This window comes from Trichosporon asahii (genome assembly GCF_000293215.1).
Source record: "Trichosporon asahii var. asahii CBS 2479 unplaced genomic scaffold scaffold00008, whole genome shotgun sequence".
Taxonomy (NCBI): Eukaryota; Fungi; Basidiomycota; class Tremellomycetes; order Trichosporonales; family Trichosporonaceae; genus Trichosporon; species Trichosporon asahii.
In genome coordinates, this window is record NW_014040916.1 from 267,633 (window position 1) to 294,493 (window position 26,861).

General features: G+C 59.9%; 8 protein-coding genes across 8 annotated transcripts; 4 read left to right on the forward strand and 4 right to left on the reverse strand.

The window, feature by feature from the left end:
* Nucleotides 1–1,388: 1,388 nt before the first annotated feature.
* A1Q1_06698 (cytoplasm protein) lies at nt 1,389–5,196 on the forward strand (the record flags this gene model as incomplete). Its single annotated transcript, XM_014327747.1, has 7 exons — nt 1,389–1,434; nt 1,565–1,697; nt 1,757–1,985; nt 2,047–4,572; nt 4,613–4,690; nt 4,764–4,862; nt 4,915–5,196. The coding sequence occupies 7 exons, from the start codon at nt 1,389–1,391 to the stop codon at nt 5,194–5,196; spliced, it is 3,393 nt and encodes a 1,130-aa protein (XP_014183222.1).
* A 1,402-nt stretch (nt 5,197–6,598) lies between these two features.
* A1Q1_06699 (uncharacterized protein) lies at nt 6,599–8,494 on the forward strand (the record flags this gene model as incomplete). Its single annotated transcript, XM_014327748.1, has 5 exons — nt 6,599–7,232; nt 7,273–7,591; nt 7,633–7,795; nt 7,963–8,036; nt 8,170–8,494. 5 exons carry the CDS (start codon nt 6,599–6,601, stop codon nt 8,492–8,494), a joined length of 1,515 nt encoding a protein of 504 aa, XP_014183223.1.
* Nucleotides 8,495–15,300: 6,806 nt separating this feature from the next.
* Nucleotides 15,301–17,622, forward strand: A1Q1_06700 (uncharacterized protein; the record flags this gene model as incomplete). The annotated part of the gene is made up of 1 exon (XM_014327749.1): nt 15,301–17,622. One exon carries the CDS (start codon nt 15,301–15,303, stop codon nt 17,620–17,622), a length of 2,322 nt encoding a protein of 773 aa, XP_014183224.1.
* A 359-nt stretch (nt 17,623–17,981) lies between these two features.
* A1Q1_06701 (Short chain 3-hydroxyacyl-CoA dehydrogenase) lies at nt 17,982–19,072 on the reverse strand (the record flags this gene model as incomplete). Its single annotated transcript, XM_014327750.1, has 4 exons — nt 17,982–18,008; nt 18,057–18,292; nt 18,357–18,817; nt 18,879–19,072. The coding sequence occupies 4 exons, from the start codon at nt 19,070–19,072 to the stop codon at nt 17,982–17,984; spliced, it is 918 nt and encodes a 305-aa protein (XP_014183225.1).
* Nucleotides 19,073–19,434: 362 nt separating this feature from the next.
* Nucleotides 19,435–20,935, reverse strand: A1Q1_06702 (uncharacterized protein; the record flags this gene model as incomplete). Its single annotated transcript, XM_014327751.1, has 2 exons — nt 19,435–20,441; nt 20,782–20,935. 2 exons carry the CDS (start codon nt 20,933–20,935, stop codon nt 19,435–19,437), a joined length of 1,161 nt encoding a protein of 386 aa, XP_014183226.1.
* Nucleotides 20,936–21,240: 305 nt separating this feature from the next.
* On the reverse strand, nt 21,241–22,824 carry A1Q1_06703 (vacuole protein; the record flags this gene model as incomplete). The annotated part of the gene is made up of 1 exon (XM_014327752.1): nt 21,241–22,824. One exon carries the CDS (start codon nt 22,822–22,824, stop codon nt 21,241–21,243), a length of 1,584 nt encoding a protein of 527 aa, XP_014183227.1.
* Nucleotides 22,825–24,345: 1,521 nt separating this feature from the next.
* Nucleotides 24,346–25,102, forward strand: A1Q1_06704 (uncharacterized protein; the record flags this gene model as incomplete). The annotated part of the gene is made up of 3 exons (XM_014327753.1): nt 24,346–24,380; nt 24,448–24,829; nt 24,878–25,102. 3 exons carry the CDS (start codon nt 24,346–24,348, stop codon nt 25,100–25,102), a joined length of 642 nt encoding a protein of 213 aa, XP_014183228.1.
* Nucleotides 25,103–25,161: 59 nt separating this feature from the next.
* Nucleotides 25,162–26,710, reverse strand: A1Q1_06705 (translation initiation factor; the record flags this gene model as incomplete). Its single annotated transcript, XM_014327754.1, has 3 exons — nt 25,162–25,917; nt 25,976–26,347; nt 26,453–26,710. The coding sequence occupies 3 exons, from the start codon at nt 26,708–26,710 to the stop codon at nt 25,162–25,164; spliced, it is 1,386 nt and encodes a 461-aa protein (XP_014183229.1).
* Nucleotides 26,711–26,861: the final 151 nt, after the last annotated feature.

The following is a 26,861-nucleotide window of genomic DNA, read 5'->3' on the forward strand; positions in this document are numbered from 1 at the left end:
ATGTCAGCGCGAGCGTAGGCGAGCTTATGACCGCCGTCCCCCTGTCTCAGCAATATTCAGCAGAGACTTGACATACCATAACCGTAACCCTCAGCAACTTGTCTGTGACATGTTCTGCCTACATGTATCTCATGAACTCGTCTCGTCGCGGCATCTTGTGGCTTGCAGAAAGAAGACCGATCACGTGTCGCCAGGGGCAGGCAGTAACTGTTCCTGATCATCCTGTCGGGGCGTCGTCATATCCTTTCTTCCCTCGACCGAGGAAATTTCTGCCGCACCATAAGCATAGCAGCTACATAGGTGAAACTCCGTCAAGACGTTTCCATTTAGATCTGTCAGGAGAGGTGCGCGGAAGTGGGACGAATGAGTTATTCTGAGAGGGGAGGGAGCGCTACAGAGATGGACCATGGAGAGGGGCTGGGCCCAACCCCAAGCCGCCGATCAAATGGGGGCGCGGCGGCCCCCACATCCGTGCGGGCGGCGTCCTGAGTCCGCTGCTTGTGTCCTGAGTGATGTGAACAGTGACATGCTGGAGCTGTTGGAGAGTATGCAGTCAGAAACTGAGAGTAGCATGGGCGTCTCAGCTTCCAGTATGCAGTCTGGCATTGCGACAAGACATTCCGATCGGACCTCGCTTGGCTGAATCCGAGATGTTGGAATTCAGTTTGGAATCCGGTGCAGACTTGCAAGATGGCGAGACCGACCGGAAATGTGGGGGAGTTAGGTTTACATTCATTCAGCGCGTGAGCGCGTCTGGTCCAAGCGCGCCCAAGGCCTGCACGTACACAGGTGTACGGGGCAAGGTTACGACCTCGGCTTGCCAAGAGGGAGAGCATGACAATGCCCGCGTCCCCAGGTCCCGGTATCATGTTAGGCTTGGCTTGGCTCAACTCTGTGCCGGTGATTTATAAGAAACCTTTCCGTACCTCTTTGCAGAGGAATTTTCATGGACCTAGAAATGCAAGATGAGGACGCGAGAACGCCGCTGACGGATCGATCGCATCGTAGATGCACACATGACCGTGGTCTTGGCAGCCACCCGCCACTTGACTACTTGGGAAGCATTACCAACTGAGGCTGGGCTGGGGTGAATGCTGATTCATAAAGACATTTCCCGCTTGCAGTAGTGCGGGGTATTGTCTGTGTAATCCGCACGTGGGGGCTCCTTAACGCTCCTTAACTGCTCCTGGGCCGTGAGACCGAGCCCAGGGTCCGATGACATCGGTGCCTTGATATCGCTGCCGTTCTCCAGTCTGGCAAGAAATGGCCAGACAACCCGCTCTCTCCGCAACGATTTCTTCGACAACTACTTCACGACTGCTGCTGACTTTCGTCTCCCTCTTTTCGCTATTCGACCAGACAAGCGCAGACTCGAAGGAGGATCAAGCATGTCGGCGAAACGCCTCCAGAGCAAGCTCTTCGGCACCCACGCTTGTGAGTATGAGCTGCGGCTTGCCCCATTGGGATACGGGACGGCTTCCTGTCAGCTGGCGAGGAAGATCAACTCGAGTTGTCCAGGCAGTCAACAGCTGGAGAGCACTTGAAGAGTTCAGCTGACAGGCAGCGCCGACGCTCCAGGGCGAAGACGACCGCAGTGGTGCCAGCACCCCCGTCCCGCCTGGCGTTGCGACACCGACCGAGCTGAAGATCGACATTCCCCCTCCCGGCAGCTCAACCGCTGGAAAGGTCGGAAAGGAGTGAGTACCTCGAGAGCCCACAGCTGCCTTGAGCCGTTGCTATGTGTTGTTCTGTGCAGCTTGTCTGCTCTTCCTCGCATTGCGCATGACACCAGCGAGAGTCGCGATAGATGGCTCTGCCTTGATCCGATATGCAGCTGCGTAGTCTCTACATCCGAAGCTGACCCTCCCAGCCTTCCCAAGCGCGCGAGTGCCCCCAAGGACGACGAGAAGACGCCGCCTGCGGAGCGTGGAGCTTCCCCGCGCCCCACCTCGGGCAGCGACCCAGCCACGCCGAGGGAGAGGAAGGTGAGTCACCTGGCACACGACATTTGTCAGCTGCGTATGACCTCTTCCAAGCTGACCCCAGCCCCTCCGTGACCGCCTGCTAGACTCGCTTGGCTCGCGCTACCGCTCTGTCGAGGCGTACCGCCTGGAGCAGTCCGACAAGTACGAGGTGCATTGGAAGCGATGGGGTCCCTACCTGTCCGAGAGGCAGTGGGGAACCGTCCGCGAGGACTACAGCGCGAACGGTGATGCCTGGAACTCATTCCCCTTCTCCATGTCCAAGTCGCGCGCGTACCGCTGGGGTGAGGACGGTATCGCGGGTATCTCGGACAACCACCAGCGGCTGTGTTTCTCGCTTGCGCTGTGGAACGGCAAAGACGACATCCTCAAGGAGCGTCTGTACGGCCTCACGGGCGAGCAGGGCAACCACGGCGAGGACGTCAAGGAGATCTACTACTACCTCGACTCGTCGCCGACGCACTCGTACATGAAGACGCTGTACAAGTACCCGCAGGCCAAGTTCCCGTATGAGAAGCTGCTCGAGGAGAACCGCAACCGCTCGCGCGAGGTTAGCGAGTATGAGATCATCGACACGGGCGTCTTTGACGAGGACCGCTACTGGGACGTGTTCACCGAGTACGCCAAGGACGAGGAAGACCCGAATTCGATCTCGGTCCGTATCACGGCGTACAACCGTGGCCCCGACCCCGCCGACCTGCACATTCTTCCCCAGCTCTTCTTCCGCAACACCTGGAGCTGGCCGAAGGAGCTCCCCGAGAACATGCCGAACATGCGTGAGGTCGCTGAGGGTGTCATTGAGGCCGACCACGAGTCGCTCGGCACCACCCGCCTGTACTGCATGCCCTCGCCCGCGCCGGCTGCGCCAACCAAGGGTGGCGTTGTCCTCGTCGACGGCCCGAGCGTCGTTCCCGACCTGCTGTTCACGGAGAACGAGACGAACTACGAGCGCCTCTACGGCGGCCACAACAGGACGCCGTTCAATAAGGACGCGTTCCACGACTACATCATTCCCTGGCACCGTCCCGAGGTAAAGTCGGAGAAGAAGGAGAACGAGGACGGCGAGAAGATCGAAACCGAGGAGGTCAAGCGCTACCCCGCCAATCACTTTGTGAACCCGGCGCACCGCGGAACCAAGGCGGCCGCGCACTACTCGTTCAAGAATGTGCCGGGCAAGGGCGGCTGCGTCGTTGTGCGCCTCAAGCTCACGCCCAACTCGCCCGCCGAGGACCCCGCGATCCTGGACGAGGAGCTGTTTGACGACACGATCGAGGACCGCCGCCTCGACTGCGACGAGTTCTACTCGCACCTCGGCCGCGGACCGCTGAACGAGGACCTGCGCAGCATCATGCGCCAGGCACTCGCTGGTATGCTGTGGACGAAGCAGTACTACCAGTACATCCAGAAGGAGTGGATTGAGGGCGACCCCGGGCAGCCGCCTCCCCCGCCTGAGCGCAGGCGCGTCCGCAACGCCGACTGGCGCCACCTGTACATCAACGACATTCTGTCGATGCCCGATAAGTGGGAGTACCCCTGGTTCGCGACGTGGGACACTGCCTTCCACTGTATCCCTCTCGCGATGGTCGACCCCGGATTCGCCAAGAAGCAGCTCGACCTGCTCACGCGCGAGTGGTACATGAAGCCCGACGGCGCACTTCCGGCGTACGAGTGGAACTTCTCCGACGTCAACCCGCCCGTGCACGCTTGGGCCACGTTCCGTGTGTTCAAGATTGAGCGTCAGTGGCACGGCGTCGAAGACCTCAACTTCCTCGAGCGTGTCTTCCAGAAGCTCCTCATCAACTTTACGTGGTGGGTCAACCGCAAGGATGCGGATGGCAACAATGTCTTCGAGGGCGGCTTCCTTGGTCTCGACAACATTGGTCCGTTCAACCGATCCGAGCCCCTGCCCGGAGGTGGCGTGCTCCGCCAGGCCGACGGTACTAGCTGGATGGGCTTCTACTGCCTGAACATGCTCAGCATCGCCCTCGAGCTCGCCAAGCACAACCCGACGTACGAGGACATTGCGTCCAAGTTCTTCGAGCACTTCCTCTACATCGCCGATGCAATGACATACCCGGCCAGCGACGACCAGCAGCTCTCGCTCTGGAACGACGAGGACGGCTTCTACTACGACGCCATTCAGTGGGGCTACGGCCACGCGGAGCAGATTCGCGTTCGCTCCATGGTCGGTCTCATGCCGCTCTACGCGACGCTTGTTCTTGAGCCGCAGGTCCTGAACCGCTTCCCCGGATTCCGCAAGCGTCTCGACTGGTTCGTCGAGAACCGTCCCGACATTAGCCAGCGCAACATTGCCTCGCTGAAGAAGCGTGGTAAGGGCGACCGTCTCCTGCTCGCATTCGCGGACAAGGAGCGTCTCAAGCGTATCCTCGAGAAGATGCTGGCTGAGGACGAGTTCCTGTCCGAGTTCGGTATCCGCTCCCTCAGCTACTACCACCACGACCACACGTTCAACATGCGCGTCGATGGCCAGGACTTTGGCGTCGAGTACTGGCCCGGCGACTCGAAGAGCGGCATGTTTGGTGGAAACTCCAACTGGCGAGGACCTATCTGGCTCGCTGTCAACTTCCTGGTAAGTTAATTGATCCGTAGCGCTGACTAACTATTCTCAGCTCATCGAAAGCTTGCAGCGATTCCACCAGTACTACGGCGACTCGTTCCAAGTCGAGTGCCCTGTCGGATCGGGAGACGTAAGTACTAGTTGTTGGACTACACTAACGCCGGCAGTACATGAACCTGGCGGGATGTGCCGAAGAGATCCAGCACCGTATCATCCACATCTTCAGTCGCGACGAGGCGGGTCGCCGTGCCGTGAACGGAGGTAACCCCAAGTTCAACAAGGACCCGTACTTCCGCGACTACGTCCACTTCTTCGAGGTAAGGCTTCGCATCACTTTGCTCTAGCTGACCCCAGTTCTTCCACGGCAACGACGGACGCGGTCTCGGCGCCAGCCATCAGACGGGCTGGACTGGACTCGTCGCCTGGTCAATCCACAAGACCGGAGAGTTCTGCCGTCTCCCGAAGACGCCCAAGACGCCGCGATCACGTGAGTTACCCATGCTTTCTCACAAACTGACAACAGTCGCTCGCCACTACTTCGACGACCAGATCAACACGCCGAGCGTCGATGGCTCGCTCTACTCGGCGTACACGGACGCGTCGACGTGGGACGAGCCCGAGCCCGACGAGCTCTAAGCGCGACCGGTGTAGTGGTAAAAAGGACGATGACTCGCATTTCTGCACCCCATCTAGTAAGCAAAGATTCAGATATAGATTTTCTCGCAACCATCAGTATGTATTCCGTCTCCCGCATCGTCGTTGCTGCGGGTATGGTTTGGCGCATTCACGACAGGTCGAATTGACGAAAACGGTCGAGGGGTGCGCCTGTATAGGTCGATGGGACCGCTTCACCTGACACGGACCCCACAGACGCACAGCACATGGTGTACGGAAGCGCTTCAAGACTCAGCTGATCCGCACTGCTGTCACGCTCGAGGGAGTTCTCGACGTCAGGCCAGAGCTCTACGGCGTGTGCAGGAGGCTATAAGGGGTGTCGAACCCGAACGTCTACGCTCCGCTCAGGCAAGGCGGCTGCGGGCGGATCCGACCCGATGCTAGCGGGAGACCATACGGTCAACCGCGTCACGCGACTGCTCCTTCGATCTCATCCAGCTGACCTTCCCTCGCTCGATGTGACTTCTAACTCATCTTTCACGCACTCACCTCTTCCTCACAATCACTGACCGGACAGAGCAGTTACGGCAATCCTCACCTACGCTCATATAGTGTCCTAACTCTTACCATGACGACCCGACAACGTCATGAGCTGAACCAGAAGCAAGCACACGGATGGCCCAATGCTGCGCAGCGTGTTTGTGCCAAGCACAGATTCGCACTCTGCCTTTGCACGTTGGACCTGAGCATTTCGACCAGCGGGGGGCGAGGATGATCGGGCGATCGGGGGGCCGTGCAGTCACATTTGCACTGCACTGCACACGGCGGCACATGCGGCACACAAGCATGCGCACGCGCACTCCTAGCTTCGTGCTTTCGGACACTCGGACTTGTCTCGCCAGGTTCGGGCTTCCTGCGACTGACCCGAATGGTTGCTTCCTTCCTCTCACACTCTGCACCGCCCAAGCTGCCTCCCATGACAGAAGACTGAACCCCATTGAACACACATCGTCACACTCCGGCTGCCAACTGCGCACAGCTGTCTGCATCACTACGTACTCGTCCTCGCGTCCTTTCCACTGCCTTCCTCGCCTCGTACACCAGCCGCAATCAGCCCCGCACAAGTTTGCCCTTCCGCATCGCCACCGCGCACGAATTCACGCACAAACACTCTGCCCGGCCCCCTCCCTCCTTTGCTTCCACTGCGCCATTGGCCCGTCTGCTACCCTCGGGTGCTCGCGAACGACCCGAGCTTACAAGGAGGGCGGACAGGCCGACTGCTGGGCCGACCAGGACGCTGACGTAGAATTCACCCAACGCACCGGTCAACTTCTCCTTTCTCTCCATTTGCATCTCTCATCTCTCAGCACTGTCCCGTCTGCCGCTCACCTTGCTCAACAAGTGTTCAAGGTCGACAAGCACCATGTTCGGAGCAGGAGTCCTCGCTAGCGCACTGCTGGCTTCGGTGGCGACGGCGCAGATGAACCAGCTAAGGACGGCGTGGACGACAAATCCGGGATCCGCAACGCTCGACTTTGGGCCGAGTACCTTCCCCGTCGACCCAAGCCAAGGATGGAACTTCACCACGCTCGAGCAGAGTGACGGCGTCAGTCTCTGGATCCCCCCGCTCTTCGACCGCGAGCCGCGAGCGTACACGACTCTCCGTGGAGCCAACGTGACCGCGCATTTCTACGGGCACGGTGCTGCTGTGAGGGGACGTGTTTTCGAAGACAACAGCACCATCTCCTTGACGCTCGATGGAGACCGCCGCTTCACGAACTCGACTGTGCTGCAGGGCAGCGCGGATTACCGCAAGCTGATTGAGATCTACGACGATGACCCGGTGAACAGGTGGAGGACTTTGACCATCACGCTCCAGAGCGGAGGGATGCAGCTGCGCAACGTGTCCTTCCTGCAGACGGTTACCATGGGCTACCAGTATACCCAGGATGCGCCTTACATGGGGGTGAACGCCACCCAGTTCGACACCGACGAGATCGACAAGTTCTACACCACCACCGGCAACTGGAAGACGGAGAAGCTGCTCGAGCCCAACTGTGAGTTCTGCAACTACCTGAGTGCTGACCTACTGTACAGATGCGGCGATGGAGGCACCACATGTCGTCGGTGATCCGGGCGCCACCATTGCCTTCCGGACATGGCCTGGGGCTTCCACTCTCATCATGCGAGGTATCCACGGTCGAGAGGCTGGTGAGATCAAGTACAAGATCGAGCCCTTGCCCCACGCGGGGTTCCCTGCGGAAGTCACTGCCAACCTCGGCCGCCCGATCGAGGCTGTCAACTACTTTGCAGAGGTGGTGCTGGACCCAACCGTGCGGTACAACGTCACGATCACCAACAGCGACCCGAAGCGCAAGTTCAAGTACGGCGCTGCGCTCTTCTACCTCTCTAGCGAGTGAGTGGACGCAGCTGCTCCTCGGTCGTTAACATCTACAGCACATACAAGACTTGGACACCAGAGGAGGAGTACCCCAAAAATGAAACAACAGAAACGACCGAACCAACGACTGAGCGTAAGTCATGGTTGGAGGTAAATGCTAATGCGATAGCTGTCAAGGAGGACGGTGGAACGAACGTCGGCGCGATCGTCGGAGGTGTTGTAAGTTGTCGAGAAGGGTTTTGAACTGACTTCAGGTGGGCGGTGTCTGCGGCGCGGCGCTGCTGGCCGGACTGCTGTTCTTTGTCTGGTACCGCAACCGCCGCCCTAACCCGCTGGAGGACGAGTGAGCTGGCATCCCAGTTCTGAGCTGACAGTGCAGTGACAAGTTTGTCGTCGACGACACTGCCATGGCGTCTGCGATGCACGTAACCCCGATGCCCCTCCCCGCCGCAGCTATCAAGTGAGTTGGCTTCACTGTTCAAGTGCTTATGCAGCAAACCCGGCTACCCCGGCCCGGCGACGCCCTCAGAGGGTCAGCAACTTCTGACGGACGGCACGCCGTCACAGCACCGCACGTCGTTCTCGCTCTCCAGCTCTGGCCAGACCTATACCCCGCACCACCCCTTCCACCCGCCGCAGGAGGCCGACGCCGGTCCCGTCAACAGCATGGACACGGTGCCGCCCAGCTACAACCCTGCTTGGGCTGGTCCTTCAACAAGCTCTGATCCCGATGGAGCGACTCCCTCGAACACTGTGTCGCGCTCCAGCTTCATGTCATCCACCCCCACCCAGGGCGCACTTCACCTGCACAGCGGTTACGACCTGAAAAACCTTCGTGCCATGGATGAGCCTGCCGAGGAGGAGCCGCGTCCCGAGGCGCCGCCTCTGCCGACGAAGACGAAGCCGCCTGGGTCATAGTCAGGGTCTGCACCACTCAACATCCGGAGGTGCAGGTCACGCTCTATCATCTCGGACTGGATCTCGACTGTGTATAGAGCTATCTCTCACCGCGCCACATTGTGGTGAACGCTTGTGCATTAGTAAAAGCCCAGTGGACTGTCAGTCGGTTAGCTTTCCATTGCAATTGCTGCCTGCGGCGGCATTCAAGTCGGAAGGACTTTCAACAACGTACTCTATGTCATTGCGGTAATGAACAGCCAGTCTGTCAGTTCAGTGTTAGTAGACTGACGTGAGCACTTCAGATTCCCCGCTCAACCCTGCTTGTCAGCATTCGGTGCAGAGAGCTCTGGCGACTCTGAAGCTGGTAGAACAAAGATAAGAGATTATCTCCCACGGCGTCAAATCGCCACACTCACCTTGGTATGACCTCATCGTCCGGCTGCGTTCCGACCGGGATCTCAGGAAGCCGGCCGGACGACGCGGTGAGTCAACGAGCGAGGCCCGGGGAACGACGTAGCCAAGCTCCCAACTCCCAGCGTCCCACAGCAGGTCTCAGCACGAGCACGAGACGATGACGCGTATTCGTTTCACAGCAGTGCTCTGAGGGAAGTCTGAGGAGTAGGTTGAACACAGACCTGGGACAACCCTACAATTCTTTGCCGGCATATAGACTGGCAGAGTGCTCGGTGGCAACGGCGGTCTGTCAGGATTTTCGGGTCGCTCGGTCAGCTGAGCTCGGTGTGTCAGCTGTGCTGCCGTGAAGCATATCCGGGGCATCCGGCCTCACCAGTTCCCAGTGAGTTGCGGCGTCATGAGCACGGACACAGGCGAATGCTGGTATAGGCACGAGTGAGACACTCGGTATGTCGTTCTGCATACCTCACTCTAGCTCTCAGCAGCTCCAGCTGGCCGATCGCACGCTTGCACTGCAAGCTGCGCTGCAGTTGGATCCCGGGACCGAAAGGATGGCGACATCGGCGTGGCATTCCCATTCTCACCCCCACCAAGAGATAAATGTCTTGCGCCCACCTGCAGCGTTCCCAGAATCTGTATCTGTGCAGTGGTGGTCAGCTGCTTCACTCGCAATCGCGTTCGGCACCACAGCTGCCGAACATGCCGCCCAGTGCTCAATGAACCATGACGAGGTGGCGCCCGGCGGTCATGTGCGCTCATGTCGCTGAATGCTACGCGCACCGCATGGTTCAGCTTCTGGCACCAGGACGCTGGAACGCCAGAATTGCCTGTCTGCATTCTGCCCACCGCGCAAAGATCCTCGACCCTCTGCACGGACGTTCGCACGGGTGAAATGTGAGGTGTGAGGAACTCAGCATAGCGAGCAAATGTATGTAAGCATAACTCTGTCCGCCCTCGAAATCTGAGCGGAAAGCAGACACCGCGCTGCGCTGGGGCACGCACGCATTCTGCGTAGAGTGAAGGTAAAGCGAAAACCTACCCGCCAGTTACCCGTGCATCACTCAGAGTGTAGGTTTGGGTGGGCTGTTCGCTTGCCTGCTGCCGCGCCGCATGCCGCTGAGCGCACTCCCACGCTCGAGGGATGCTCGAGATCGCTCGGCATTACTGCGATTCGCGATTGGCAGTGCGAAACTCCAATGACTTGTGCAGCGTGCGAACATGACTCAGGCGGGCGGGTATGAATGAGCCAAGCGCTGGCACAGACTCCGGAAGGTCCAGACGTCGTTCGAGGAGACATGAATCTGTGGCCGGCCCGCCGAGATCCAGACGTCGCAGCGTCTCACATCTGGCACTGATGTCCTGAAATCAGGTGAATAGATGGGCTTGATTTCAGACCACTCATGAGCTTTCAGAGCACTGGCAGACCCCAGATCGACCTCAAACCGGAGGCTCAAAGCAGGGCTTGAGATGCTGAAAGCATTGAAATGAGCAGGTCATGAAATCCTGGCTTCCCGAAACTTCATGTCCAATGTCCCACAACTACTCCCATCATTTGCAGAAGTGTAAAACCAGGGTATCACCATGAGATGACTGAAAGAGGCGAAACGCGCTTGATACTGTGCAGGGGAACTTGCACAAACGTGACGGGATCGTCGCCCATGCAAGTGGACATTACCGACAGTCGAGAACCTAGACTTGCTTCACAACCACAAGTGGGCGGACATGCTACGCCGAGATGCCCGGCCTGTGAGACGTGCAAGTGTGCCTATCGTGCTGGAGCACAGCATCACTGCCGCGTGCCTTCACAGCGGTGAGGTGATGGCACGCCCGGGGTCGCCGTCTGGGCCGCGTATGGAGGAAGAGGGCGGCTCGGAAACCTTGCTCGCGCGCAAACGTGCTTTCGGAGTTGCGAGCACGGAGCGACGAGCTCGTGCCAGGCCCGCAATATGCATAGTGCTTAGCGTCTAGGGCTGCAGCTCGTAGGTTGGCCCAAGGGCGGTTTGTGCCGTTAACGGAGCTGGTCCTGCGCTTGATGCGCTGGAGGGGCAGAGGAACGTCAAGCTGTACCTCGCTTGAAAGCCCGAGAGTGGGAGAGTGAACAAACTCTACTCGTCGGGCTTGTTGGGCACCGGGAGCAGCCAGGAGGCCAGGAACTGGATTATGCGATCTGCAACGCTTGTCCAGACCCAAAAGTCGCAGTGCGTGTTGCCCACACCCTGGTGCCAAGAGCATTTGTCTCCTGGTCGACGAGCCCAGCGTGCATTGTGTTAACTGCATACCTACAGGCTCGCAAGCAAGTGCTGCAGGATGATCAAACGTGTAATGTACAGGGGGCGGGGAGGAAGCGTGACGGAGTGACACTGCATGCAAGCGAAGTGGGCTCTGGCTGGCGGCAGAGCGTCAGCGCGTCAGCCGACAGCAGTGCGACGCCCCTGACGCCCTTACCTTAGTTCTGGGTTTGTCACTCAATGCCCCATGTCCCAAGCTCAATGCTTGCGCCGAGGGCGCCGAGCAGCCGAGCAAGCGATCATGCTTCAAGCTTGCACTCAGGCTGCGCGAGAGTAGAGAGAGCTAGCACGACGTCCGTCCCACTGCTCGCTGTCTCGGTTGGCACACTGGCGCCGCGATCAGCCTGTCGCCTGCACACCCTGGTGATTAAAACGTGCTTGTCAGGCGAACGTCGTCGGGCCAACCGACGCGGCAGTGATCGCGGAAGCGTTAACCTGGAAAGGTCATTTTGAATCTTCTGGCGCCCAGCATGCAAGTCATCCGCGGCGGAATGGGGAGCGGAGTGGCGACCATCGCTTGCGATCGCTGCGATCACTTGCACTCATGCACTCAGTTGGAAGTCAGCACATGCAGATATACGTCATCCTACAGACGCGAATGGTTTTCCAAAGAAATCGACCGCCGTGCCTGGAAGGGTCCACCTCTGCCCCTCCTTCTGCTGGCTCGGCTGGTGAGCGCCGCTTCAGGGCCTACAGGCCAGGATCCCACGCTCCCTGGCTGGAGGCACCGAGATGCACTGCTCTTGTCGTCGCCTGATCGCACCATCGACATCAGCTGGCATCACCGAACACAATGCGAGTGTCACTAGCAAGCAGGTGGTGGACAGCGTGCATCCGCTAACAGCCGCGAGCAGCCGAGGCGACATACAAGGCTGTGTCTCGGCGACCGCGGCGCGCCACGGGGCACGCTGTCGAGCACAAGCTCGCAACTAGCGCCGGGCCATGTGCTGCGCAGGATGAGCATGAATGCAGTCCAGGCGCGCCTCGCAGCCAACGTACCGCCATAGTGCCGAATGGCACGAACAAGTGCAGCCATGTTCCTTGCGTTCCTTGCGCGAGACAGACATGGCTGCATGGCTGTTCCTTGGCCCAGATCGTCCTTTTCCCAGTGGCCAGTGGGCAGTGGCGACGGCTGCGCGGCGGCCGGAGGCGCCCTCGTCACCCATCGAGGCAGCACATTTGGGGCCTTGCAACATTGCGCAGAGTCTCCATCTCTGCTGCTGCGACGGAGCGTCGCAATGTCCGATCCGTAGTTGTGGAGAACTCTGACGGTCTTTGGTACCGAGGCAAGGGAGGGTGATGCAATTGTTGTGACATTGGGAGGAGTGATGCGGGGCACTGCAAGCTCTGAAAGGAGCAATATTAATCAAAGTGGAAGCGATGAGATTGCCCGAATGGGATGGCTGGCGATGGGTTCAGACTGCGGGAATTGGACTGCGACACAACGTCAAACGGCAAGGTTGGAGGGACTGGGTGACATTAGATTTGGATCCTGCTTCGGCCATGTACCGCAGCAAAGCAGCAGCCCGGCAGCAGCAATCGGACATCAGACGGTCGCAGAGCTTGGTGACTGCATGCTGATGTGAGCAGCTCTGGAGGGTGCGGGTGATGCAAGAGCGATGAGAACGCAGGACGCAGGAGATCATGAGGTGCCTGGGTTTCAGGGAGTCAGGGCCTGTGGCTGTATGGCTTGTCTCTTGTGTCTGTGACTGGGCTGCAGAGCGTCGCACCACATTACTCAGCACAATTCGCAGCAGCCCGGCACAGCATTGGCAGCTTTTCCTGTTTCATCCCTGCCTGCGAATCCCTCCCCAGCAGCCAGTCGTCACTCGCCACCACCCATCCTCGACGTCTCTGCAACGGCGATCGCATATCGCATACGTGCTCTTATCCTTAGCTTCGTCATTTGTCCCACCACGCCGGAACTCCCTACTCCCGCATATTCCACTGCACCATCTATCGTAGCTCCCGTCATCATCATGCAAGACACTGACTACTCCGAGCCGGGGAAGCGCCGGAGAAGTAGGCACGGCGCTGTTCCTTGCGGACGGTTCCTGGCGCTCGATCTCGTTCCCCAGTCTCCCACTCTGTCTCGACGCTATTACGAGAGTCCTCCATCCGCATCCGAGTCATAGCTTGTTGCTGCACACATCATCTAGCTTCATGCAGAAGTCTGTACTCTGTGTTTGTGTCGCTTCAGAAGACGTCGAGAGTGTCAGCGAGCTTTCTACCGAGATAATAGCCAGAGAAGTGGACACCTCATCTCGGTGGACAGGCGGACCAAAAATCACGAGCAGGGAAATAGCGTTCACTACATGAATTAGGCTCAGGAACTAGGAGAGGACCGTTACCGGTCACCGGCTTGACGCATCGCAAAAGCAGCAGTCTGCCAGCAGCAGCAGAGCGACACACGCAAGTATGCAGGACAACCCAAGACAGAGATCAGGACTCTGGCCAACCGAGTAGAGCTGCAGACGCTCCCACCGCACTTGCGAGGACGGATCGCCTGTCGCACAAAGTCGCCAAGCAACCACGTTCTGCCGTGCATTCGGATCAGACATCGAACCGTTATCATCACACTTCCCATCACCTGTCTGGCTGTCTCACTCGATCCGTTCTTTCGTCTTCCATCTTTGTCTGTCTCTCACAGAAGACGAACACTTGAAAAGTCGAAGCGGACGACGACCGCATCGAGCGAGGGAAAAAAAACGAACGTTGAGAGAGCGATCGTTGCCGTTGGCCACCCGCGTTTCAGGCAGGACACACACTTTCCAGGACAAGCGCCAGGACCGGGCACAGCCAGGATTTGCCAGGATTCGTTGTTGGACCCTGTCGGTCCACCCATCGAGCCCTAACCGTCCCGCGGCCACCGCTGTGCGCTCGCATCGGCCATCCATCCCGACCACGCTGCCCGCCGTCGCAGCCAGCCAGCCAGTCTAATAACTACCACTTCTAGCATCGACGCCTTATTCCTTGCTGGTGTCGCCGTCGCGTCTGTTCGCCTGTCCGTTCATCACAAAGGTCAATCGCAACCCCTTCGTCTCTGTCTCCTTTCATTTGCGACTGCTCGACTCTTGACGGCCGACCACCCAGCAGCCTTTCGCACCGCTCTTCCTTACGCCCCCCGGCTCCCCCTTTTTCCACCTCGTTCAGCGAAATCACCCGCCTCGACGTAGGTCTGTTCTCCTCTCCTTTGAGCACAGACGCATTCCCCAGCCAGCCTGCGCGACCATCTTCGCAGACGAGCCTCCTCCCCCCCTTTTCGACTCGCCGTCTCGACGATCGTCACCAGCCCTGACCACGCCGTCAGCCGCAGGCTTGTCACTCGCAACCTTCATACTCCGACTACCGTCGACTAAGCCTTTGACCAACGCCGGTCACTGAATTCTTAGGTGAGTGTGCCGTGTTACAGAAGCTATGCGCAGAGGGCGCATGCGCAGCGCGCAGCTGTCTCGCACTGTCAGCGTCCAGCCGCGGTGGGACAGGCAGTCCGGAACACAATCGCCCCGTCCCCTGCCTGCATGACCGAGTGTGTCGAACGTGTAGCCTTTGTGTGCGAGTGTATCGTGTCACTCCGCTCGTCGACGCATCACTTGTCATCCGGAAGGAGTTGTTTTCCGTAACTTCCCACTGTTGCTTGGCCACATGATCATCTCCTGCAGGCTCGGTTTTTGAGGTCCGTGCTTTGCTTGGTTGGCGCATCGCACCCCGTGCGTCGTCTTGTCGTAGGCGCCATTGACGCCATCGACGCCATCGAGCCAAGTTTGCAGACTGATATGTCCAACGTATCCATTAGTAGTCGCGCAAGTTTGCTCCCCATCTCCGCTCTCCACTCTCCGTGCTCTCCCCTTCGCCCTGTCTATTATATTCTGACTATCCAGATTCCTTCGAAGCCGATTCGCCTTCGCCCACCTGCACCACTCTCATTAAACAACTTTCCTGCGCGCCCGTCCGCGTCACCCTGCTCCAGTTTTTGTCCGCCTGTTTCTGTGCATTCTGGCCATCGGGTCGCAACTGCTGCTGACTCGGTGAGACGCAATCGCCAGGTTTCGCCACCGCACAACAGTTCGAACAGCAGCGAAGCAGTGTCGTGGACCGCGCGCCTGACTTCATCTTTCAACCATGGGGGAAACACTTCGCACGCCACCGGCCTTGGGCCCTCGTATGCCCAAGAATGGGACGCTGATGGTTGACTACCCCGAACTCAACGTTGCCGAACCCCTACTCGACACGTACTCGCCGTTCCCGACCTTTGGCAGCGGCGACCCCTTTGGCCTCAACGCATTCCTTCTTCACCCCGCTGACCCGACCTTTGACTACCTCTTGACTCGCCCAATCGCGGGAGAGCTTCTCCCCGCCGACCAGCATGCCAAGGTGCCTCCAGGCCTATTCAACCAGCGCCTGACGCCTTCGTCCCTTCAGCCTCCAGGGCCGACTGCCAAGGACACCCGGCGCCGGTCACCGCTAGCTCTCGAAGTCAAGCCGGGAGATGACGAGGAGGAACAATCTGCCGACAGCAGCAGCATGTCACGACTGCGACCGATGTCGGTTGGCAACAGTTTGCGTGCCATGATCGGCCGCAAGTCTGCCGCCCCAGAGGCCGAGTCACCGATAGAGGAAGACGCCGCCTACGTCAGGTCTGAGTCTGTTTCCTCCGCCCTGTCGTCGAGCAGCTCGACGGACGGATCTGACGGTTTGAGGACACCCCGTGACAGCACCCACAACTCGCCCGATGAGACGAGCGCGGCCGCCGCCAAGCTTGCCGCTGCGCTTGCCGAAGACGATGAGCGACGCCCCAAGTCGGTCTCATGGCGCAACTGGCTGGGCAGCAAGAACAAGCGCGGATCGTTCCTCCCCTTCCGCAGCGACGACGCTTCCCCCAGCGAGTCTGGAACGACGCTCCAGGAGTCGCCGCGGGCCAGCGCCATCGACCTTGCAACCGAGGCTCCGGTTCCGGAGGGAATCTCGCGCTCCGCGATTCAGCTTAGGAGGGTGTCGCTGAACAAACTCGGATCTCTGCGTATGCCCTCGCCGCACCCATTGGCGCTCGTCCTCATGCGTCAGCGCGCCAACCTGCCTGACGAGGTTGCGTTTTCTATCCCGTCTTCGAAGCGCGTGTTCCCCATGTCCGTCAACGCGCACCAGGGCGTTGGATCTGACCTGATGCCGGCACAGGGCGGCCTCCGCCTCGCACTGGCCGTCCGCAACGTCATTACAAAGCTCGACGCGGGTGACCGTCCGCCAGAGCTCTCGCAGGTTAAATCTCGCCAGCCGCCTCGCCAAAATGCTATCCGTCCCCGCGGCGTCCGTGACTTTGTCGACCGCAAGCCGTTCGAGGAGCGCATGCTCGTCTATCACCCTGACGGCTCGTGCTCACAAATTTCCATGGCTCGCTCAGGCTTTGCCATCGAGGACCTCGACTTCTCTGACCACATTCTCGCTCTGATGCGCGGCCAGGAGACGCCGTCCAGCTCTTCCTCGTCGCTCTCCCAGCGCTCCAGTCTGGCGCCGACCCGGTCGCAGTCGACTAACAACCTCTCGATCCGCTCCCAGCCGCAGACCCGCATGTCGACTGTCCCCGCGACTGGCCGACCAGTATCATCCTTCCGCAAGCCCACCAAACCCGCTACCTGGGACGACAGCTCGGACGAGGAAGGCGACGTCCCTCCCTCCCGCCCTGTTGCTCTTCGATCGCAGACTGCTCCCGCCCGCGCCATCAACAAGAACGCTGTTAACCGAGTCTCCCGAGTCATGGACGCACAGACCGCGCTGGAAGTCGTCACCAAGGCACGCGAACGCCGCCAGGACAACGATTCGGGCAACGTTGAGCGCCGCCAGGTCGGAGCGGACATTACGCGCGAGCAGAGGCGGAAGAGCATGATGCCTACCTCCGTCTCGACCTCGGCTCTTGTTCAAAAGGACAGCCGTCCTGCCGCTCAGCAGCGCGCATCGAGCATGGCGATCACCGCGCTCAAGGCGAGGGACCAGACGTCGCGCAACCCCCGGGCACGCGCTTCCTCTGCGACGTTAGCCACCCGGGCTCGCGAGGATGCCCACGCCGAGGCGGCTGCCAAGCTCACCGGCAGCAAGACTGGCAGGAGCGAGCACCGCACTCGCTCACCTGCTCCCTCGCTGCCCGCGACGTCTCGATCGCAGGGCCGACACTCGCTCAACCCGTCTCTTAGGGCGAGACAGAGCACGATGGCGATGGGCATGTACCCGATGCCGATGGCGCCCGTTCCGACGGTCGCCATGTACGGATCGCCGATGATGGGCCAGCCCATGATGTTCACGCCGATGATGCCCGTCATGACTGGCCCGATGCAGCCGAACCACACGGCCATGTACCACCAGCCCCAGTACGGCTCGATGGTCCCGAACATGCCCAACTACCGCCCGCGACCTCCTGCGACTGGCCGCCGCCGCGAGCGCCCTGTCTCCTAAACCTCCCCGAATCATCCATACATCGTCAACATCCTCGCATTGTCACCTCATCCACCAGAGCCTCGTTGAGGTCTCCATTACTGTATACCCCGCACACACTATTTCCCGCCTGGCCCCAAAACACACACACGCCTAGCAGGTGTATCAACAGACACGGACTTTAATGCCCATTTACAGACGGACTTTCGATCCCTTACATAGTCACAGAGTCCCCCATTCCCCTCCCCCACCTTCCCTGTCAGAAACCTTCCCCCTTGCATGCTATACAGCCCCACACTTGGATTAGTGAGTTAAGTAGATTAGAACATTCGCAAATGGCCGGGTGCCTCTTGAATGCATTCGTTGTTCGCGCGTGGCTATCACAACTTGGCGTCCCTGCTCTCCTTCTTGCCAGAGGAGTACTGCTGTCAGCGAGAGCTGGGAGGTTGACTCACGTCATAGAAGCCCTTGCCAGATTTACGTCCGATCTCTCCCTTCTCGACCATGTCGGCCATCATCTTGGTCGGAGCAACGAGCTCCGCAGGCAGGAGTCCGCGCTTCGCATACTCCTGCCATCCGAGGGTGAGGTAATGTGTCGTGTCGATCCCGGTCAGGTCGAACAACTCAAGCGGCCCCATGGGGTATCCCGCCCCGAGCTTCATAGCGGTATCAATGTCCTCTGCCGTCGCGTCTCCGCGCTCGAGCATGCGCACAACCTCAACTGCGCGTCAGCTTGCACGTCACGTCCGACGTACGTTTATACGGCACGTTGAGCCGGTTCATGATAAACCCCGGCGTGTCTTTACACTTGACGGGAGTCTTGCCCAGTCGCTTGGCCAAATCATACAACAACTCAAAGCTCTCCTCGCTGATTTCCTGAGTCCGGGGCACTTCGACGAGTTTCATGACTGGGACAGGATTGAAAAAGTGCAATCCGCCAAAGCGCCTCTTACGTTCGGGCGAGACCTTGGCTGCAATCTCGGAAATGAGGAGGCCAGAGGTATTACTTGCGAACACGGCTGTGGGCGGTGCCAGCGAGTCCAACGATGCGAACAGGTCCTGCTTGGCCGACAACTTCTCGACAATCGCCTCGAGAACGACCTGCGCGTCCTTCACTGCTGTGGCGGGATCCGTCGTCGTGCGGATGTTCCCGAGCACGCGGGCCGAGAAACCGTCCACGTCCTCCGGGGCCAGTTTCTTCGCTACGCGCGGCACGCTCTTGGAGATGATGTCGAGGCCATTGCTGACGTCAGTCTATGTCTGGAGAAGAGACGCACGCCAATGCCTTGTCCGTCACGTCGGTCAGCGTCACCTCGATCCCGGCCTGGGCTGCGACTTGCGCTATGCCCGCGCCCATGAGCCCGGCACCGAAGACGGTGAGCCGCTTTATGTCTGCCGCGGGGCCGGTGTGCGTCATGGTCGAGAGGAGACGCGTTTGTGATGATCGTGCAAGGGCTGCTCGGAGAAGCATGGTGCGATGCCTTGAACGGATAGTGCATAGTTGCTGCTTGAGGTCGGGAGTCGGCATCTCGGCTTCATGAGTCGGCGATCGCCGACACGCCCACCGCTGACATTCCGTCCAACGTCAGTTTACGGCCGTGCGTTGTCCAAGCGAGGACACTTCGTTTGCATACAAGCATTATTCAAACCACGGCATTAATGATGGACATTAACTTCTTTCTCCCGTTCTCTCATTCCTCAATCTCGCGCTCGCGTCTGCGTCAGACGAGCTGAGCGAGCGCCGCTACATGCCTCCGCTCGGCGCCGCTACCATGGGAAATGTGGCGGGGCTGTTCCACAGCCGCTATCTCAGCTGTACAGCTGCTCAGCTGTTCAGTACTGCCCCTGCATGGTCTGAGTGGTCTGGGCGGGCTGCGCCTGCGGCGGGTCCGGGAATCGGTCGGCGAGAGGGGCAGACTGGCCGCCTTGCTCGGGCGCGAGCTGCTGTGCCGAGACGGGCGCTTGGCCCTGCTGGTTGAGTTGCTGGCCGGCAACGCCCTGGTGCAGCTGGCCTTGCTGGAGGCCTTGCTGGGGGACGCCTTGCTGAAGGCCCTGCTGGGGTACGCCCTGCTGAGCGACACCTTGCTGAGCAATGCCTTGTTGGCCGGGGATCTGCTGGCCCTGCTGAGCAAGACCTTGCTGCTGGATGCCCTGCACGCCCTGTCCGGCAACTCCTTGGGGGGCCTGGCCAGCGACACCCTGCTGGACTCCAGCAACACCGCCGGCGACGCCCTGCTGAGGAACCTGCTGGCCCTGCCCGACGATACCACCTTGCTGCTGGCCAGGCGGGAGGGCATGCTGGGGTTGATTCGCGTGCTCCTGCGGCAGCGCATGCTGAGGCTGGTTGACGTGCCCCTGGGGCAACGCGTGCTGGGGCTGGTTGATGTTCTGCTGGGGAAGCGCGTGCTGCGGCTGGCCGGCGTGCTCCTGGGGGAGGGCGCTCTGCGTCTGCTGCGTGTGCTCGGTGGGGAGGGCGGCGCCCTGCTGCTGCTGCGCGGCGTGCTGACCCGCAAGACCGGCGGCACCAGCAGCGCCTCCCGCAGCGGCGCCGGCGCCAGCGGCGGTGCCAGCGCCAGTACCAGCTTGCTGGCCAGCCGTGTTCACACCCTGCTGGCCTGGCGCGGGGTCACCGCCACACGCGACAATGCCAACGACCTCGGCCGGACTGGCGTCAGCTGAATCGTTCCTCTCGCTTACCGCTCCCCGGCAAGCGGGACTGCCTCGATCTTCTTCACGACGTCCCATCCGCCGACAACACGGCCAAACACGACGTGCTTGCCGTTCAGGAACTCGGACTCGGCGAGCGTGATGAAGAACTGGCACCCGTTCGTGTTGGGCCCCTGGTTTGCCTGGCGTCAGCGTGTTGGGCTCGGTGACTCACCATCGACACCAGTCCCTTGGCGCTGTGAGGGACGGTAAAGTTCTCATCGGCGAAGGGCCCGCCGTAGATTGACCAGATGCCCGTGCCGTCGCCGTTGATGATGTCGCCGCCCTGGACCGTGAAGCCGGGCACGACGCGGTGGAACGTTGCGCGCTCGTAGCTGCGTCCGCACTCGCCGGTGCACAGCTGGCGGAAGTTCTCCGCGGTCCTGATTGTCAGCTAGATTGACGATGTGGCGCACTTGGGGACAATGTCGGAGAACAGTTCTGATGTCAGCGCAGTGGACACAAACAACGTACCAATCTCAATGCGCTTGGTGTCATTGGAATCCTCGCCGCGCACAACGTCAAGCCACACCTTGGGCCGGACAACACCCTCGGGTGCATTCAGACTCTTGTGCAGGTCGGGCGGGAGGAAGTGCTTGTGGAGACTCTGCTTGACCTTGTTCAGCATGGTGATGGATGATGGAGCGGAGTCAAGAGTTGCAATCGATGGAGCTGGAATCCTGGGACCATATATGGTCATCGGCTCTCCTTGCGTAGCATGGGAGGCCAGATGAATCGCAGCAAGCGAGCGAAAGGAGAAATAGATCGGCTATTACCCACTCACAGGGTATGACGTAGTGCTCGCTGTGGTCGGGCATCTCGGCCTCACCCGGCCTATCATCGCCATCCACACGGTTGTATGCTCTAGAGGGAAATACATTGTCTATACTGGACATCAAGAATAAAATGCTAATACTTGTAAAATACACCGGACTACCACCCATGACTTTGTCGCGTCCGCGCCATTGTCGACACTGTCGCCTCGACATAGCTCTGGTTCCCAGACGAGACAGCCGTCAGACTGCCAGCCGAGTACTCATAGTACTCGCGCTGGACCACGGGCGACTGGGCGCGGGGATACCCGAGGTTAGCAGCTGGAGACTGCGGCCGTCCAAATTGCGTCTGGGGCGACTGCGGTCGTAAGGCCTGGTGCGTCGGAGAATAGATGTCGGGATAAGATGATGGGGGCGGATAAGGTGGTGCTGGGCCCATGGCAGAAGGAGGGTATGTTGGGGCGCCTGCCGCGGCTTGCGGAGGTGACAACCGGCGCGTGTTTGGAGGGTAGGACAGTCCGGGCGCTGCGTGCCCGAGGTTGCTGTCGTGGTCGTCGATCGTGTAAGAGTCGTAGATGTCGTCGAGGTTGGCATGCTGGACCGGCGGCGCCGTGAGCGAGATCTCGGACGCGTTCCAGTGGTTTGGGCCCTGGGTGATGCCGCCCTTTGGCGCAGCCCAGTTGGGACCGGGAGAGACGCGGCCGCCAGGAGGCATGGGCGGCTTCTCCTGCATCGCCCAGTTGGGACCTGGAGACACACGACCTCCTGGGGGAAGAGGCGGCTTCTCCTGCAGAGCCCAATTGGGCCCGGGCGATACACGACCACCGGGCGGGACAACCGCACCGGGAACGGGCGACCCAGACCGCAGGAGGTTCGTCTTGGACCCAACGTCGTCGTCGTCCAGAGAGATGTTTGGCAGGGTCGGGCGAAGGAGAGCAGCATCGACAATCTCGCCCGTGGCGACCTTGACTTTCCCGCCCATAGCGAGCTGCTGCTCAATCTTTGCGTTGCGCTTCATTCGGTCTTTTTGCAGGTTGCGCATGACCTTGCCGAGACGCTTGTCGACCTTGTGACAGACGTACTCCTTCAGGTTGCCCTGGATGTAGCAAAGGAGGGGGAGGTAGAGAGCACCAGACAGGAGAATCTTGGCGAGGCCAAAGGCGAACAGGACGACGGTCGTCACCATGGCCCAGAACAGGAGCGCTGTGATCACCGAGTTGTCCCAGTATTGCGGGAGATAGTCAAACGAAAAGTTGAAGTTTTTGGCGATTGTGTAGAGGATGAGTGCGTTGATAGACTGTCTCGGGCCGTCTGACAGGATGACTCGCTTCCAGTCCTGGAACGAGAAGAAGACAAAGAACGCGACGCTGTCCTTTTTCTTCTTTGATTCACCAATATGCCGGAAGAGACAAAACTTGTTGTAGTCGCGCACGGAAACCCAACGGTTGGCCATGACGTTGGTGAAGCAGTACGAGATGTCGCGGGTCGCAATGACGCGACTGGCACGGTACATCTCCCAGCCCAGCAGGAGGAAGGAGAAGAAGATGCAGCCGCAAAACACCCACTTGGCGATGCCGAACTTGACCGTGATCGGGCAGTTGCCGCTTTCGCGACAGTGGTTGTCGGCCGAGGCATAGACGGCGTTAGTCCAGTTGGTGGACACCAGCATGGTGACGGCCGTGAAGATGTCAAGGCCGAGGATCACGACGTCCTTTGCGATCGACCCGAACACGGCGAGCCACATGATTCTGGTCCAGCAGTCATCACGGCGGAATTCTTGAACATCGACATAGTCCCACTGTCGTTAGCTGTTGTTTACTTGACTGCTCACCTTGTAGTCTTGCACTGCCTCTCGCTTCCACTCGGACGAGCAGCAGCCCATGGTGAAGTAGAGAGAACCAACGTCGAGAAGAGTGTTTTGATGTCGGGGTCAAGGCCAGGGAGGGACGTGCGAGACACAATCGTTTGAGAGACCTGCACACAAACGGTAGGTAATTCGTTTCGATCGATCAGCCAGTGACCGGTGGGGCGTATTCTGTCGGGCTAGCTGCCAGCAGACGAGTCGTGCAGTGATTAAGAGGATGCGGTGACGGCTTCCAGCGCTCGTGTACGACCTTTGGTTATAGCGGGGAGGGCGGGGAACAGTGCGTCGACCAGCGACGGAGGCGGGTGCGGGCGGGCCAGGGGAGGTGGAGGCTTCGACCGGCGAGGCGCTCTGCGTTGTAGAGGGTCGAGGTGAGATCAAGCGCGCATCAACACTGTCGGGGGAGGGGACAGTAGCGTAGCGAGTTGAGAGGCGGAAGGAGTGTGAGGTAAGGAGAGACGACGAGTTGGGATGTGAGTGTGACAGCAAAGACGACGCTTTGGATGAGATCTCGACCTGAAGGCCGTGAGCTGCGGCTGTGTTCAGGTTGAGAGAGGAGTGCAAGGTGCTCTTTGTGAATCTTCGGCGGCCCAGACCATCAGACGGTTCTGGCCATGCTGGCCAGGCGGGGAAGCCAGGCGCGCAATGGTGGACAGTGCCAACCTGGAACGAGGGACCCTCACGCCCTCTGGCGCCTCACGCGCCGCACCCATCGCCCCCTCAATTCCTTCAAGTGCTCTAACGCGTCCCCCGGACCCTTAGGACCCTGGCACCCTTGCGTCCACTTTACACTCTACCGGCCCGGCCCGCCCTGCCCTTGCCGCATCAGCCTGCATTCTTTCTGCACATGATCGAAGGTTCAAGCCAGCCTGCAATTCCTGCAACTATGATTCGCATTATTACGTTCAGATGCACGAAAATTCATCAAGGACAGTCGGCGGAAATCAGGTGGCTCAAGCGCAGTCAAGGTGGCCGAGTGGGGCGCAGGGGGGACTTGTGGCCGTATACCGCATGCGGCCAAAGTGACCTGCCGATCTGGGCGGGGAACGAGCACCGAAAGGGACTGCCGGGGAGGTATTAGGAACCAGTAGGCACACCGCACGCAGACATCGCGAGCCGTATATGATTTTTGCCACCAGTCGCAACGATAGGATGCAGCCAGCATTCAGCAGTTAGAGAGTTTAGCTGCCCTCTACAAGATGTATCGCAGCCGGCCTCGGTGATCCACTCTTCCAGTCAAAGTGCGGATATGAAAGTGCAGACTGAGCGCCAGACCGCACAGTGGGTCAAACCCATGTTATCTCATTTGTCCCCGCCACCTCCCACATGGCTTTTTCGCGAGTCGACCAGGTGCAGTGCTCGACTCCTTCGTCACACCACTCAATTCTTCACCACAACACCATGGGACGCGGAGGATCTTCATCGCGCGGAAGGGGGTGAGTAACCGTGTGCATGCAACTGGCCTTGCAATCTCTACGCTGGTGGGCCCTGCTGACGATCAAGAAAGTTCAAGGTCGCCCGTGGAGGTGGTCGTCACTTCTCACGTGACCTCGACCCCCGCTTCCAGCAGCCCGTCGAGTCGTCGTCTGAGGAGGAGTCTTCCGAGGAAGAGTCGTCCGAGGAGGACGAGGTCGACGCCAAGCTCGCGCCGTCGATGGCGGCCGTCAACCTGAAGCTCGGCAACACGGTCGCCGCCGACGAGCCGGACGAGGAGAACATGACTCGCGCTGAGCGCAAGGCGCTCAAGAAGAAGCAGGCCGAGGAGGCCGCGCAGAAGAAGGCCCAGAAGCTTGCTGCCGGCGAGGACGACTCGGAGGAGGACGACAGCGACGACGAGCTCCTCAACCCTTGGAAGAACCGCGGCCCGAGCCGACGAGAGCGGTGGGTACGGCCTTGAAAACTTAGCTGACCCGTTAGTGAGGAGGCCGCCAAGAAGGCCGCTCAGGAGCGCGCCGCCAAGGCTGCCGCCGCTGGCAAGACGGAGCAGGCCAAGTCGGACCTGGCCCGTCTCCAGGAGATTCGCAGGAAGCGTGAGGCCGCCGCCGCCCAGCGCCAGGCCGAACAGGAGGGTGAGTGTAATGTTGTTGGTAATGCTGACAGGACAGAGGCCGCCCGTGAGGCTGCCGCCAAGAAGGAGAAGCAGACCGCGAAGAAGTAGAGTGTTTCTGTATTGTGCATGTTCTATAGATACTTGATGCCAAGCAGCATAAAACAAGACTATGCCTCCTGGCCCGCAATCAGACGCTCGCCCTTGATCGTGTCTCCCGGCTTGGCCTCGAACCCAGGGCCAAACTCGCAGTCCTTGATGTTGGCCTTCTCTCCGATACGCACGTGAGGGCAGAGAATGACATTCTCGAGCCTCGCGTTCTCCTCGACCGTGACCCAGTCCCAGAGAACACAGTTGGTGAGCTTGGCGCCACGGCCAATGTTGCAATGCCGTCCGACGATACACTTTTTGATGCTTGCTCGGTCGCCAACACGCGAGCCCTCTCCAACGAGCGAGTCGGGAGAGATTTGAGCCGACGCCGAGATTTCGTCGGCGGGTCCACTGGGCTGCTGGGGCTGGTGAGAGAGCGGCGTGCTGTGGACACCCTTCGAGTTGCCAGCCTGGGCGGCGGCATGCTGAGCAGCGAGATTGCGAACAACCCGCCTGTTGACCTCCCAGTAGCCGGGCAGCGAGTTGGCGCGGATAATGTACTCTGGCTCGGGTGCGGTCGACTTCTTGCCCTTCTCCGGGACCTCGGGCACCTCGGGACGGTGGATGATGACGCGACACGTGAACGGAATCGGCTCGCGACGGCGACGCGCAGACTTGCCACCCCGGGTGACGTTCGCCTTGAAGTCTGCAAGCTCCTCGCCGTCAGTGATGCCCGATGGCAGGGGGGTGTGGTCACTGAGCACGGATGACGGGGCCGACAGCTCCTCGATCGCTCGGGCCTGCTTGTACGACGTAGCGGTCGATCGCAGAAGGGCCTGCGCCAGCGGATCGCGGCGCGGCGGGCAAAGAACTAGAGTCAGCAATGTAACCAACTCTACACTCACTAGGCGCCCATCGGTGACCGAGACCTTCCTGCCAGGCTCCCTTCACCAGCCAGGGAACAAACTGCTCGCGAACAGAGCTCAGGTCCCTTCCCCTTCTCGTGGCCAGGAGGTCCAGAACGGTGCGGCGGAAAACGTAGACGTGGGCGTCCAGCAGTCGGGTGCTGAGCGAAAGGGACGGGTGGGACTCGAGCAGGCTCATTCGCACGGAAAAGTCCTCCTCCAGCGTTTCGAGCGGCTCGATCAGGAGGAGCTCGTCGGTCTCCTTGTCGGTAGCAACGAGCAGCTTTTCCTCGCTGTCCTTGACAGACTCGGTCGGCTCGTAGAAAACGGAAGTCAGCACGGCGTCCGGGCGCGCGCGGTGCTTGTCCAGAATCGAGGCGAGCGTGAGGTTGGACGGGAAAGACAAATCGCACGGAAGGAGGACAAAGTCGGACTACAGTCAGCAATACTCGAAACATGATCTCACCTTGATGTAACTCCTAAACTGCTTCAGCAGACGCGCCGTACCAATCTTTTCATTGTCCTCCTCGTCCTCGTCGTCTTCGCCGTCGGTGTAGTTCTTGAGCGTAATGTGCAGTTTGTTGTTGCTCGAGTACTCGAGTTGCAGGTGCTCAGAGATCGCAGCCTCGGACTCGGGCGGAACGAGGATGAGCACGTCGGTCAGTCCGGCGTCAAACACCCAGTCCAGGACAATGTTCACGATGGGCACGTTTCCGACAGGCATGAGAGCCTTTGGGAGAACGTTTGTTCCCTGGTTGAAGGGGTAGAGGCTGTTGTCAGCTTGATCGTTGGTGCGACTCACTTTTCGCCGTTGCCAACAAGGACGACGGCCATGAAGTCCTGCGTGGACACGGCAGTCCTCTTCTCCGACTGGA